Source organism: Anas platyrhynchos, chromosome 33 (assembly GCF_047663525.1).
Source record: "Anas platyrhynchos isolate ZD024472 breed Pekin duck chromosome 33, IASCAAS_PekinDuck_T2T, whole genome shotgun sequence".
NCBI classification, from domain to species: Eukaryota; Metazoa; Chordata; class Aves; order Anseriformes; family Anatidae; genus Anas; species Anas platyrhynchos.
In genome coordinates this window covers 171,347-185,741 of record NC_092618.1, presented here as the reverse complement: position 1 = coordinate 185,741, position 14,395 = coordinate 171,347, and the positions used below count along the sequence as shown (strand labels likewise).

The following is a 14,395-nucleotide window of genomic DNA, read 5'->3' as shown; positions in this document are numbered from 1 at the left end:
GTAGGGAGAAATTGCAACTAGACGTTAATTCTATTAAAATAAAAGCAAAGGACTTTTTCATGGCTCTGAAGAAGGTTGTTCCGGCATCAAACAGGATCGAGGCTTCACCCGGACAAGTACTATCACCCATTTTCAAGCCACTTTTTAAAAGATCAGTAGCGAATATTTTACAAGTTGTGCAGAAGATCTTCCCGCATGCACAGCTAGTGCTAAAGGAGGACCGACAGCAAGGTATAACCACAGCATCCACTTCTTTATAATTCTGCTAAAGATTGTTCGTAAGCTCCTTTATTCTAAGGGGGAGAAAAAAATCACCAAGAGTAGCGTACCTTATACGTACACATCAGTGGGACTTGGTACAGCTTTGTAGGGCCTTGTGCCATCTCCTTAGATCTGTGGTGGGATGAACTCTAGGAAATAGCTTTCAGTGTGTGCTCTCAAATGAAGAAAGGGTTTTGGCACTGATTTAGAAGCTGTATTAATGTAAGAGAAAGAGACAACGGCTATTCAGGGAAGTTAACAAACCTCTTTTGCCTTTCAGACCATTTAAATCCTATTTTACAAGATGATATGTTCGACAGTGATGACGATGCATCCTTGGTTTCTGGAGATGAATTCAAAGATGGAATGACTGACGGACCAGAGAAAAAACTCCTCTGTTTCAGCAGGTAAAGAAAGACAGATCCCTGTTATGTTTAAATTCTCAGGTCTGATGAGCCTTTGTAAACAGTTCCAGCTGTTAAAAGTGTGAGGGGTGGTAGACGAAGGGGTAACATCAAGTTAGTGTGTAGAAGGGGTGCTTGGTATTCACAAGAAGAAAGGGTGAAGGGACTAAAGTTGTAATGAAGTTGCTCTGAATGACCCAATTGAAAAGCCCAGGCTTCTCTTCCTAAGCCAAAGTGATCCGTAGACTACCAGAACACGTTGACTTAATCCATGGCATTCTTTGAAAGACTCAAGACCACATACATGTCCTGTCTGTCCTTTTAGCTAAAAGTACCCCAACTTTATGGGTTTGTGTTGCCACCTTTTGCCCTTCTGTTTTCCAGGATTGTTAAACCAGTAGTGAATTTTGTAGTAGAAAGAACACTGAGAAATGGCTTGTTAAAACACCTTGAGAAAAATTTGAATGGTGTCTGTATTTGTTAAGCCACCAAGTTGTGTTAATCTTGTGGTATTTTAGTATGGAAGTCATGCAAGCCCACGGTTGTTAAGTTAGATCATGTTGTCGCAGCTGGATCAGTTATTTTTGTCAGTTTCTATTGCTGTGTTGTCCAGAAGATTTTCTGTCCTCTAGAGCAAGGCTAAGTCTCTAGCATCTTTGATTTAAGCCAGCAAAGATACAGCCTGATTGTAGTGGGGAAACAAATGCTCATTGCAAATTTATTTCCTAGTAGTAAAGCAAGATTGCAGGGATATTAATTTGCAGTCTTGGTTTAGTAAAGAATAGGAAACACAAGGGAAGAAGATGAAACAATTGGAATGACTGAACATGTATTTAATGTGCCATTTGGATTATTTGGGGAGGGAAAAGAAAATCTATAGGAAAAGTATTTGGAACATCTGTGTGTCTATTCAGCACCTCATTTATAAGCTTGTTTTCTTAACTCTTGTTCTAGGAGTGCTTTCTGCGAACCAACATCATGCTGGCCCCGTCTGCTAATAGTAGGAAAAGAAGGGTACGGCCAGGTTTCTTACGTGGCACCCGCGGTGTTGCACGCTTTGGAGAAGTTTCCCGTTCACACCCTGGACCTTTCTGTTCTGCTTACAAACGTTGCACCGCCAGAAGAAATCTGCAGACAGGTACCTTTTTTCTTTTTATTCTCATCGGATTCACTGACTGTACGTAGAGGATCAATCGAGTTGCAAGTAAGGTGAGCAAAATTCATTGGTAATGGAGGTGGCCTTGTTTTAATGTGCTGGGATGTTTGCTTCTGTCTGAAAATCCCCTTTTCTTTTAGACAGCACCGCAAACAATCTGGATGTTGTACATGTCCACATTTTCCATACCCAATTTCACAGTGAGGATGTTGCTAGCAGCTCAGGAAGCTGGGCGGTGTTGCTAATGAACATCTCTTTGTGGAAAGAAATGTTGCTCATCTCCCTGGGATCCAGAAAGTAGTTCTCATTGCCTCCTAAGACTGTGTGCTCCCAGTAGATGGCTCTGTACCAGACTGCATGTCGGCTACTTTTTGTAGCCTTCTTTTAAATTATATTAGTAAGGCAACCAAGGTTTGGGGCTTCTGTTTATTTTGTTTTCACACGGACATACACAACTTGTGCTGTTGCAGTGTGTGCAATAAAAGCATTAACATGCTGATGTGGTTTTAACTAGAAAAAATGAACAGATTTGGTGTTTTTACTTTTAGGCAGGAAATCCATTTTATTGTTTGGCATCACTACCTTAAAATATTTTTACCTTTAGTGGAAACATTTGAGAGCTATACAAGTAAGGACAGACATGTTACACTACTGAATACTGATGTGTCCCATAAGAGGGACATTTCCTTTCTTTGTTATGCGATGATTGTGGCCGTGGCCATATAGCTACGGTGTCTAGCCACTGCCTGAATATATCCTTCCCATCTTCTGACTAGAGTTCTCCGAATACTGATAATCTGAAAGGGTGCCCAGAGAAATTCCTTATGTGAAAGGATGCTTGCCACTCTGTTCACATAGTTTCCTTTCATGGGGCAGTCAGATGGCTATGTAGCTATGTATTAACAGGTTATTCTCCGTGTTTTAGTTTTCTTACCCAAGCTTTCCTTTTCACTAGCTGATCCGAAATGCTCAGAAGACAGCACCGAGCATAATTTATGTCCCAGATATCCATTTATGGTGGGACAACGCTGGACCTGCCTTGAAACTTACTTTTCTAACTCTACTACGTAACATTCCAGCATTTTCGCCAGTTTTGCTGCTTGCTACGTCTGATGTACGTCACTCAGAGCTCCCAGAAGAGGTATTTTTCAATACTTTTCTTACTATTTCTTCAGTTTCTTGTAATTTATGAATGCTTTCAGCATCAAAATGCTGTGCTGTTAAATGCCTGCTGTTATTACTCAGGCACCCTAACAAATCACTTAAAATTTGCTTAGAGAAAAAGAATACTGTGAAAGCATCTGCTTAAAGTTTTTTCTGAGTCAAGCAAGTGACTTTCACCCCCTTCTCACGCATGCAAATAATAAATTAATACAATAATTCCGGTGGCTACAAAGTGGTTCAGTCAAGAATATGCAGTGCTTGAAATGACAAGAGGATGTCTTTACTGAAGAGATTTCTTCTGACAGTCTGCCATTCCATGCTATGTTGGGTAAACTGCTAATAATGCAATTTAGTAGAGAATTGAAACACTTTGATTAAAAAAAAAAAATCAGTTTGTTTCTTCATATAGGCCAAAGCTTTCCAAGCTGGAAAGCTGAGTTCCAATTTCTGCTCAAGTAACTTTGGAATGGAATTCTAGTTGTATTCCTAAATAAACTGTAGTAAAAGTACATGCAGAACTTCATTGACTTCTGAGAGTTTACATTAAGGGAAGGTGCCCAAAACAGGAACACGCTGTTCTCGTTCTGATTATTTTGTCTCAGTTATTGGGGGAAGAGAACGGGTCTTACCTAGACGTGTTTATTATCAACTGCTTTGAAAGTGCTTGAGTTCCCACAGAGGTTTTGTACAGGTTCTAAATTCCTTCTAAAATAAGTAGTGAAATTCCTTACCTACCTTTTAATACTAGAAATGGAAAATGGAAGAAGACGTAGAGGTACTAGCTACTTCAGACACCTTTTGGTAGAGAAATAAAAACTCAGCAAAAAGCCCTCACTTGTCTGCTGAAGCCTTTCTCTTCCCTCTATAGCCATAAAGGTTCTAACTAAGGGATGAAGCAAGGCAAGTAAATACAAAGGAAGCGATGTTGGATGTGGTGAAAGCCATTACTTTATCAGTGTAGCGTACAATCCCTTCAGCGAGCTTTAATTCTATAGGTGATTCTTAAAGGTGATATTTGAATTTGCCGTGCCAGCCTGTGAAAATGTAGTCTTTTAAGGCCAGGAAGATAACTTTTTTCAGTTTGTGTTCTTCAGGTTATTATTAATTTTAAAAGGTACTCGTCTTTTTGGAATAGAAGATGAGTTTTTGTGGCCTTAAATCTGAAATGTCTTTCCTCCTTCTGCTTTAGATCCAAAAATTATTTAATAAGGAATTTGGAGAAGCGTGCAATATTGAGTTGCCTGGAAGGGCAGAGAGAGCAGCTTTTTTTGAGGACCTAATTCTAAATCAAGTGGCTAAGCCTCCTGTAAAGAAAACAGGTGAGGAGGATATAAGGAGTACATCTAAAACTTTCCTATCGAAGTTACTAGCTCTTTGGGATTTGCTTTGGTGGTCATTTTCTGTCAGTAATTTGTCATATGCTTCAATTTGAGTACTGTAAATTGGCTAATTTTTCCTGATTAATTGAAGTTGATCAGACATTGGAAGTCCTGCCTGTAGCACCACCAGCTGAGCCTCAGAAGCCACAAGAGGAAGAAGTAGGGATGCTGGAGGAGAAAGAGGAGGATACCTTGCGTGAACTTAGAATTTTCTTGAGGGACGTTACTCACAGACTTGCCACTGACAGACGTTTCAGGGAATTTGCAAAGCCCGTTGACCCACAGAAGGTAACCTAGTGCTGATCTGTGTGTGTCTGTAATTTCTCAGTGTTCGTATTTCTCAGCGTTTTGGGGAAGGTTCAACTTTGTTTTTAGGGCTGCACTATTAGGATTTTGCAAGAAGCAGAGGCAGTGCTTTTACTTCTGCTGACTCTCAAATGTCTCTTATTGGATTATTCGCTGAAAGCCCTGGTTTCATTCTAAAAAGCCAGTCCAAATGCCAACACAGTTTGCTCGTGAAAAGGCTTTGATATGTAGGCATGTCACAGCACTGAAAAGCACAGAGATCTTTCCTTATAATTACAAACAGTATTTACAGGACTACTTTAATGAAGTCTAAAGCCCTTTATTGGACTGTCAGTACCTGTGGGAACAGGAATAGGAGCAGCCGTTTGTAAAAGTAAGTTTTGAGATCCTGTTCTCTGTTTCATCTGGAACTCCTCAATAGGAATCAACCATAAGTGCAGTGTGTTTTCTTTTTCCTCCAATTGGCTGCTTAGATCCCTTTTTCTCCATAATTGATTAGATAAGCCTAAACTAGGGGCGTATGTTTCAAAGGCAGATATAACTTGAATATACCTGCGGATCAGCAAAGTCCTCTTCATGTGGGCGTCCACTGGCTTTTCTTCCCCTTTTCTCCTAGGTTCTTGAGCTGTGAAAAATCTAGACAGATACGTATGTCCTCATCTGAACTAGTCATGAGGCTCCTCTTACTGTCTGAGGGAAGAACTCAGCACCTCTGGGCCCAGTTATCTCATTCTAAAGTAGATGCCTGCAATAGGTACTTCACAGGTGCAATTCATGCACCTTTTCCTCAATGTCGACAACAAAGAGAATGTCGGATGGCTTACTCAGCTTTCACTGTTGTGATTTTCTGAAGCAAAGTGAAATGAATCTCCCACCCTCAGTGTTTCTTCTCTACCATGCACGTGCTTCTGACCGCCCTACTTCTTGTTGTCCTCTCCTAGCAGCTCTAATGCCAGTTGAAAGAGCCCTTCCATTTTTGAGAAGCAAACTGGTTAATTTCAGCATCTTCTGATGCATCGCAAATGTTCAGAGTTTTTAGGAAGTCGTTTATTTAAAGTTTTCAGAATAATTTGGTAGACAGTGTGCAAGGTTAAGAAAACCTCTGAATGCTTGTATTTGATCTGCAGGTACCTGACTGTGCCACAAGGATTAAAGAGCCGATGGATCTTTCAACAGTTCTGACTCAAATTGACTCACGCCAGTACCTCACTGCAGGAGACTATCTGAAGGACATCGATCTAATCTGTAACAATGCCTTAGAGTACTACCCGGATCAGAGATCTACAGGTGAGGATGTGCTTTTTAGCCCTAGTTTAAAAAATCGGTCAAACGTATAGATGGATAAATGCTGTGTTCAGACAGTAGACTTCAGATGGATTAGATGATTTTGGACATCCACAGAGAACATCTCTTACCACATTGTAAATATTTTACCATTTTGCTACTTGGGTATGGAATTGTGATATAAGTGTTCCCAAGGAACTAGTGCTTTTGTTTTAATTAACTTCTATGTTGTTATGCTGAAAATATTCACTGAGATAAACTTTCGGAACCAACCTATGAAGAAAGCAATTTTTTTCTGTGATCAAAACAGTTTCATTGGTTGGTAGACAACATTCAGTTAAAGTCTGTAAAAATTTCAGATCGTCACAGAGCCTATGTTTTGCAAGACACTGCATATTCAATGGTGAGGAACGAAATAGATACAGAGTTTGGACGACTTTGTGAACAAATTAAAGAATCTCATGAGAAAAGAGGTACGTGCTTTAACGCTAAGGATTTTAAGACTTGTCTCTGCATTTGTAACTGAAAATGCACGACAAAGATCTTTGTTATCTATTCTTTATTGCAAGGTCGCACCTCTCCAGTGTGTGCTCCATGGGACGACTCCAAGTCACCACAGCAGAACCCTGCTACTGAAGACGACAAACCAGATGAAGAGAGTAATGAAAATGAGGAGATGACAGCGGCACCTGTAGATGCCAGTACACCCATTTCTAATGGTAAGTTGCATTTTATTCAGCTGCTCTTGTCATTCATACCTTCTCTGTTCTTGAGGCGCAACAGGTGTCTCTGATGCCTGGCTCTTTATGCCAGAGGTATTTTGTTTTCAAATTTACTTCAAAATGTGAGAGAGAAATCCAGAGGACATTCATTCAATATAGTGATGAATTAAAGTTCAAATAAAGTTGGTTTACAATATAAAAAACAAACAAACAAACAAAAACAACTTTGATGGCCCAATTGACATTTAGCCGCCCCTAAATTGCTAATTCTTGAGGTAAAAAATGTTGTGGATGGCAGTTTCTGAATACTTAACTAGTTTTTAATTATGCAAAATGGTATTTTTACCCCCACTCCACCCCTCCCTTCCCCAAATGCTAAAATCTTAGCTACCTCATACTGTGATTCCCAGTTGAAGGAGGGAAGTCTAACTAGTGAGAGTGGGAATTTTGCCATGGACTCCACCCATATCCTTTTGCAATACTATATGAATACTACGAATGTTGGGCAAAACCACAAAGTTTGTTTTTTCACAAAAGGTTTACCAAATCAGGAAGCGTACGAGGTATAAGTCTTCACGTTTTTTCTCCTTTGAATATTCCCTTAAAATTGTCTCATTAATTAATCTCTTCCAAACAGGTATTCAGCTTTTGAAGTCTTCAGCTTGATACCAGACTCGAAGGAGAGCTTATTTCCAGAGGCTTTTATGATGTTCATCTGTATTAGTTCATGTAGTAAGACAGTGACTTTATCAAATAACCTCACGTTGTATTAATACTGCCCATCCAAAGTAAGAATCCTCAGCATTTAAAATCCTGAAAGTGACTGTTTAGTGAATGAAATTCCGTAGCTGTGTGTGTGGTTTGTTTGCTTGTTTTTAATCTTAATAGCAAACTGACCCCATTAACTTTCAACTCTTTTCTCAGCATATGTAGGGATATAGGCAGTGGTAGCTCAGTTCCTTTGTTTTCCTTGTCAGTTGAGTAAGATGAAGATAATGGATTTTGAAGAAAGAATTCTTTTGGTTATGTTTTGGATTATTTTTTTTTTATGCTGTCTCTTTGTAGGTGCGTCAGAAAGAAAGCGCAGAAGGAACAACTGTGCGCGTGCTGCAGCAAAGAGGAGTTCTCAATTCGATAAAGAGAACAGAGTACCAACAGATGACCAAAACGATAGTGATGAAGAAGAGTTTGTGGACAAACATGTTTCTGACATATGTCAAGTTAAACTTAACACTGAAAAGGAAAGTGCTAAGCTTTGTGGATATTCAACACCAAGATGGGGAACTATAACTAATGAAAATCCAAGTTCAAATGGTAAGGGAGAAGTCCATCAGATCCTTTAGCACCCTATTCTTGCTGAGGAGGATTGCACTATTTATTAGCTTCAGCCTTCAATTTCACTCTATTTTTTCTGTTACAGCTCTCAAAAATCATCACACAGTTTATTCCGTAATGATGTTGCTCCTCTAATTGTGCAAGCCAAGCCCACATGTTTCTGTAGGTGCTGGTTTCTTGATTCTAAAGTCTGTTTTTTTCTAATGGTACCTAACTGAAAGCCAGCAGTCACTGACACTCTTTTATTGTACGAGGTGCTTTCCAATAACGAGCAGCTTAGGTGAAAAAGCAGCACTTCAAGATGCGTGGATCCAGAGTAACATGTGGAATAGGAGACTTAAGCCCTAATGTTGTATTCTAAGATGTGTTCCCTAACCTGAATTGGCAACATGACTATTTTTTTCCACTATTAACCTTTTCGTTAGTGCTTTTTGTTTGTTTGTGGGTATTTTTGTGTGCTTTTTTTTGTCTTAGTTTCTAATTTTTATGGAGCAGTGGCTTTAGCTGGAAAGAAGGGAGAAGCCAAGTATTTCTCAGTGCAGACGATAACAATTCTGTCTCTGTATTTGTAGAGAGAGACTGTTTTGCAGGTACAGGATACTTCACTGAGACTGTATTCTAGATAAACAGAAAACCTGACTGAAGAAATTTGTGTCCTTCCAGATTCCTGGGCATTTCAAGCAGTGACTCCTGAACGTTCTTGGGAAGAAGACCAGCAACAGATAAGTGATGAGAACCCTGTACAAGTTCCTACAGAGACAGACTACATAGTTATCGTGGATCGCTATGAGCTCAAAGTATGTCTAATTTCAGCTTTTTTTTTGATGCTCAAATAGGACATATTCCTGCGACATGTAAAATTGCAAATTAAGCCCATTGTTAACCAATGCCAATTAAAACAATTAATTGGAAGGACATATAGATAGTGAAATAATTCAGCCTGTAATGCACTGTGACTGTTTAGTTTCCATACTTCGTGTAGATTTCTGTAGGCTACCATTTGCTTCTGGTCATCTGTAGTTTAGGAGATAGATTCTTTGCCTAATTTTTAAGATAAAAGGCCTTGCTGAATTTTAAAATACCACATTGACAACCTGCTAGTACTATTATGCATATCATTTAATGATTTGTAATTTTAATGATGGGTTTGAGGGCTTTTATTTGGGGATTTTTTTTTCATGCTTTGATGTATTAAGAACCTGAAAAGGATCTTTATTTCTTGCAGTGATGATTTTAAACCTGAAGTTAGCAGGTTGACGTAAACTAGCTAGCCATGGAGAAGTGACTACTTTTCTGAAATTCCTTGAAAGTGCAGTATTAGAAGTTCTTATATTGTGTGTGTGTGTATATATATATATACATGAGGGAGGCAGAGTTTGCTGATAAGATGATAAGCAGCATTATTTCCAGGGGGCAGTAGTATTTCCATTTGGTATGGCTGCTCCCTAAAGCTACATGCTTGCAGGCTCACACAGGTAATGGACAGCTGTGGCAGTGGAAGAAGGTGCTGCCACTAGCTTGTCACTGTTGCTGTGCCAGAGATTATCATCTCTGCATCTTTGGTAATAGAAATGACTGTGTGAGAGAGAGGTGATTGCTACAAGCAGTCACTTTGCTATTTACCCACCCCTGAATTTAAAGGTAGGACTGAGCAAACTAATCCACCTTTGCTCTGGGCGTTTGAGCAACCTGTTCTGCCAGCAGAGTTGTAGGCATGGCACACGTGGGTAAAGGTAATCACCTAAGGGTGCTTCCTTTTCCAGCTGGCACAGCTGTATCTACAAGATCTGCAGCCTTTTTACAGTGCCCCGCGCTGCTGCAACGCTTCTCTAATGAAATGCAACAGTGGCTTCGCTGTGGCAGCAGCTGTCCTACAAAGAGGATCGTGTCATTCCCTGCTGCTTTGGGAGCAGTCGACTTGCAATTGCAACCATTGATGTGATTGATTAGTAGTAAAAGATTGTCCGAAATTTCAGCCTTTCCTTTCTCTGAAATATGAAAAATTAACTCATATTTTCCCTGCTGAAATCTCATGGGATATTTAATCTGTTCTCTGAAGTGTCACATTTTATTTAATAGCGTAAGAAAAAGTAGGCTGTCACTTGTATTGTTACTGTTCAACCTCTGAAAACATATAGAGCGTATTCAAAGGATCTTATACTATTCTAAAGTTGTTGTTTTGCTCCATTGTTGTCTTCAGAAACTGTTATGCTTTGTCACTGAGATAACGAAGGGATTTGACATTTATCACCTGGAAAAAGTATATGGCGTCATTAATCAGTGTATTTACAACCATAGAGAAGACTACGACAAAACCGATTTGGTGGAGGTAACTTTTGTTTTGAATTCTAGCACTTTCTGTCACTGTTACACAGTATTTGTGTGTTCTGGGATATCGTGGTTGTTTAGCATTGCTCTTTACTGCTTAGGTGTCTGTGCACAGACAACAACAACAGTACGACTTCTCCCTTTCAGTCTGGAAGACGTTTATCCATCTTGCAAAACCATTGTTATATTTGGCATAATTGTTGGCAGTTTCTGCAGGAAAAAGCTTGAACTTGAAGACAACGGGTCCACCCACACAGCCCTTTCAAAGCAGTTAACTTTAGTCTGTCAGTAGTTTTCCTTGAAGAACCATTTTGGGAGTGGGAGGACTACGAAGGGAAGGTGCTTTTCTAAGTCTTTCACTCGCTCTCTCTCCCTCTACAGCCAGTCATACACGGTGATAGCAGTCGTTCATCCCTGGAGAGAAATTTAAGTATATAACAAGAGTTTGAGACTTCTCTCTAGTCACACTCTAATCTCTTTTTAACTAATGCGCTTGAGCATCTGTAATTGGGGAGATTTCTGCCTGTGCCAGTTCTACACTGAGTCAAATTCTCTGGTCTCTTCCTGTAAAAGATGATTTCTGAGTTGTCCGAACTCCTCCAAAATCTGCGTGAGGCGTCCATGGTCCAAGTCAGGTGTTCCCAGTATACGCTGGATATTCACTCTTCACATTGAAGATCCTTGAACCCATTTATCTTAGAGTTGCTTGTGCTTGAGAACAGATAAAATGTGTTGTGCCGATCAGTCTGCCTTAAAAAGAGAGTGCCTCTTTTTTTTAGGCACTGGTCATCTCAATCTCTTTTTCCACATCTGATAAAGAGTTAGAACGGACACTCTGTTCTGCCTGTGAGAGGATTATTTAGATTCAGGGAGGCCGCTCCTGAAAAAAAAAATGAGATCTTTTAGCTCGAGAAGGGGTTTATTTCTAATCTCATGGCCTGTGAACTTTTGTAACTTAACATTTAATTTAAGTATTAAAAGTTAAGTAGCCTTCTTGGTTTTCTATTTCTTCCTTTAGCATAGGCAAACAAATCTCTCCTATTCAGAGTGCACTGTACAAGTTAGTCAGGAGCGTGCTCTACTGTATGGAGAGAGAGAGAACTTAAGGAGTAATTATTCAAAGTCCAGAAATTAACTTGAGCTTGTTGTGGCTTCTCAGGAACTGTTTCTTCTTTCTAATTGTTGTGAAACCACTGCTGAGAGAGATCCATATAGTTGATATCCTCCTCTCTATTTTGGATGTATAAGGATGCCTCTGAAGCTAGAAGGGGTAATAGGCCGTTGTGATGGTGGTAGCACACTGTTTGCTAACTATTACTAACCATGTATTACAAATTATTTATTTTTATAGTAATAGAAAGTGTTCTTAAGCTTTCATTTGTGCTGACTGCTATTTTGTCTTTTTTTTTCTTACTAGGAAATTAAGAAAGAAATCTCAGCCTTCTGGTCCGACAAGTAGTCTTCAACATACTTAATTTTTACTCTCCAGAGGCTTTTGTTGCACACTGTTCAGTTATTTGTAAACAACTTAGTAAATAGTATCTCATATAGGTATATAAAATTTCATATATAGGTCTTTTAAGATATTTTAAATAAATTTGTTTATTTGATCTTTCTTAAACATATTTAAGTACTTTTATTTCATATTTCTGTTCTATATATGTAGCTATCTATTTATTATCATATATATATATATATCTATATATATATATATATAGGATAATAGAGAAGTGAGAAACAAAGGAAAGAAACCAAAAGCACCTTCCCCCCTATCCACCCTCTTCCACCTCCTCCCGCCGAGCGGCGCAGGGGAACAGGGGAACGGGGGTTATGGTCAGTCTACAGTGCTTCTTCTCTGCCACTCCTTGGTCACTCTCGTCCCCTGTGCTGTGGGGTCCCACCCACGGGATGCAGTCCTTGCTGAACTGATCCGGCGTGGACTTCCCACAGGCAGCAGCTCTTCCAGAACTGCTCCAGATATGGGTCTGTAGCACGGGGTCCCTGAGCACCCCCAGACCCCTCTGAGCCCCCCCAGAGCCCTCCTTAGGGCTCTCCCCTGCACCCCCACATCCCTTGGGAGCCCTTTGACCACCCCTGAAGCCCTCTGAGTACCCCCAAACCCCTCCGAGCATCCCCAGAGCCCCCTAAGCGCCCCCGTAGCCCTCCTCAGGGCTCCCACCGTTACCCGCCAGCCCCTCAGGAGACCCCTGAGCATCTCCAGACCCCTCCCAGCACCCCTGGAGCCCTCTGAGCACCTCAGGAGCCCCCTAAACCCCCACAGCCCCCCCTCAGGGCTCCCCCCGTTACCCCCCCTGTTCCTCAGGAGCCCTCTGAGCGACCCCAGATCCCTCCGAGCACCCCCAGACCCTGTCCAAGCCCCCGGAGACCGCCTCAGGGCTCCCCCCATTACCCCCCCACCCCTCAGGAGACCCCTGAGCACCCCCAGACCCCCCCTCGCCCCCTCCCGGCCCCTCAGGAGCCCTGTGAGCACCCCCAGACCCCTCAGAGCACTCCCGGACGCCACCCCCTCGGCCCCCCCACGCCCCTCGGAGCCTGGCCCCGACCCAATCTCCCTCCCGAGCCCCTCCCCCCCCCCCAGGTGACTCCCACCTGGCAGCCACACAGCCCGGCCAGCACCGAGGTGTCACTTGCGCCAAGGGGGACACAGAGGGGACGGCACTGCCACCGGGCCCCGAAAAACCCGGGGACAGAACAATAATGGATGATGCTCAGAGGTCCTTACAGGGAAAGTGAGCTTTCTAGAAACATCTTTTACTCTGATCTCCTGGGAGGCAGCAGACTTCTCCATGGGTTGGGTCAGGTTGGCGTATGCGGCCCTCTGTTCTGCTCAGAAGGGAGTCACTTATGACAGTAACCCTTCTCTTTTTCTTGATGGAGGTGGTCGTGATACTGGGGAAGGCTGACTTGCCCTAGAAAACCCCTCCAACCTGGATGGACCTTCATGCACATCATCATTTGTGTGTCCATTAGTTCCAGAGTCTGTTGTTTCAGGGCACCTGAAAGGAAGGTGAGGTAGGCAAGGAAGGGTTCGCCTGCTGCTCCGAGCAGATCTAAACTTCCATCCCTTCGTCACTGAGATGCACTCCTTCTGCCTGATGGCCAGAGGGTAGGGGATCCTCCATTTCCTCTGCTGTGTCTGCCTGACGCATCTGTCCCAGGGCTGGCAGAGTACAGTTCAACCTTCTCCGACTCCCTGGTGCTCCTCAGCCTGCCCACCTCCTCCCAAAGCTCTGCCAGGAGGCTGAGCAGTTCTTCTACCTGGGCGCACCTACCACAGGTGGACTCACAGGATGGGATGTCAGGAAGAGTTTCTTCATGGAAAGGGTGGAACCGGCTGCCCAGGGCACTGGTGGAGTCCCCAGGCCTGGAGCTATTAAAGAAATGCGTGGACTTGGCGCTAAGGGCCGTGGTTTTGTGGTGGGCCTGGTGGTGTTAGCTGACGCTTGGACTTGAGCTGAAGGCCCTTTTCCAAGCGCAAGGGTTCTGTGACTCTTTCACTGGTTGAGTAGGCACCATGCAGTCACCGGGCCCAGGGAAAAGACGTCCTTGGTGGCCTCCAAGTTAGCTCAGCGTCATGGCACCGAGTCACTTTGAAGGAGCTGCTGGAATAACGAGACAACAACCTAGTTCTATTAAAATATATATTGCTCTTTTGAGGACTGCTGCGGGGCTAGCAGCACCACAGCAGTGGAAATCTCCGTCCTGACATTGCGTTATGCCTTGAAGTCAGGATCAGGGTGGTTTGAACTGCCAGGGAACGGACCATGGGTTCCGGGTCGTTCTCTGAAGGCTGGAGGGCTGCAAAAGAAAGAAGAGCAGAGATGAAAACCCACTCCTTGCAGAGATCCCCAGGCATCCCCTGCAGAGCATGCCAGCCCCACTCGACTCTTCCCCAGGCCAGGAGGAGCAGGAGGGACAAAGGAATCCGTTGAAAGCTGCTGCTCAGCAATGTCCCAAATGCAGCCCCCAGTCCTTCCCCACCTGCGCACCACAGGTCAAGTGGGGCACCTTCACAAGCTGGTTCCCTCACCACCT

At 42.5% G+C, this 14,395-nt stretch overlaps 1 protein-coding gene across 2 annotated transcripts; it reads left to right on the top strand.

Moving 5' to 3' along the window:
• The first annotated feature begins 59 nt into the window (after positions 1-59).
• On the top strand, positions 60-11,969 carry LOC140000383 (ATPase family AAA domain-containing protein 2-like). 2 transcript variants are annotated; one of them, XM_072030227.1, is made up of 13 exons: positions 60-231; positions 542-668; positions 1,620-1,803; positions 2,777-2,962; positions 4,175-4,304; positions 4,456-4,652; positions 5,798-5,957; positions 6,314-6,427; positions 6,524-6,673; positions 7,742-7,990; positions 8,675-8,808; positions 10,212-10,340; positions 11,757-11,969. In XM_072030227.1, exons 1-13 carry the CDS (start codon positions 60-62, stop codon positions 11,796-11,798), a joined length of 1,974 nt encoding a protein of 657 aa, XP_071886328.1. In that variant the 3' UTR covers positions 11,799-11,969. The 2 variants fall into 2 exon arrangements, with proteins under 2 accessions (XP_071886328.1, XP_071886327.1); XM_072030226.1 differs by having other exon boundaries at positions 10,212-11,969.
• The last annotated feature ends 2,426 nt before the right edge of the window (positions 11,970-14,395 follow it).

Coding starts and splice junctions, on each gene's coding strand:
- LOC140000383 (XM_072030226.1), top strand. CDS start 60: ATGGCTCTGAAGAAGGTTGTTCCGGCATCAAACAGGATCGAGGCTTCA. Junction 232..541: donor AAAGGAGGACCGACAGCAAG/GTATAACCACAG, acceptor TTTGCCTTTCAG/ACCATTTAAATCCTATTTTA. Junction 7,991..8,674: donor TGAAAATCCAAGTTCAAATG/GTAAGGGAGAAG, acceptor GTGTCCTTCCAG/ATTCCTGGGCATTTCAAGCA.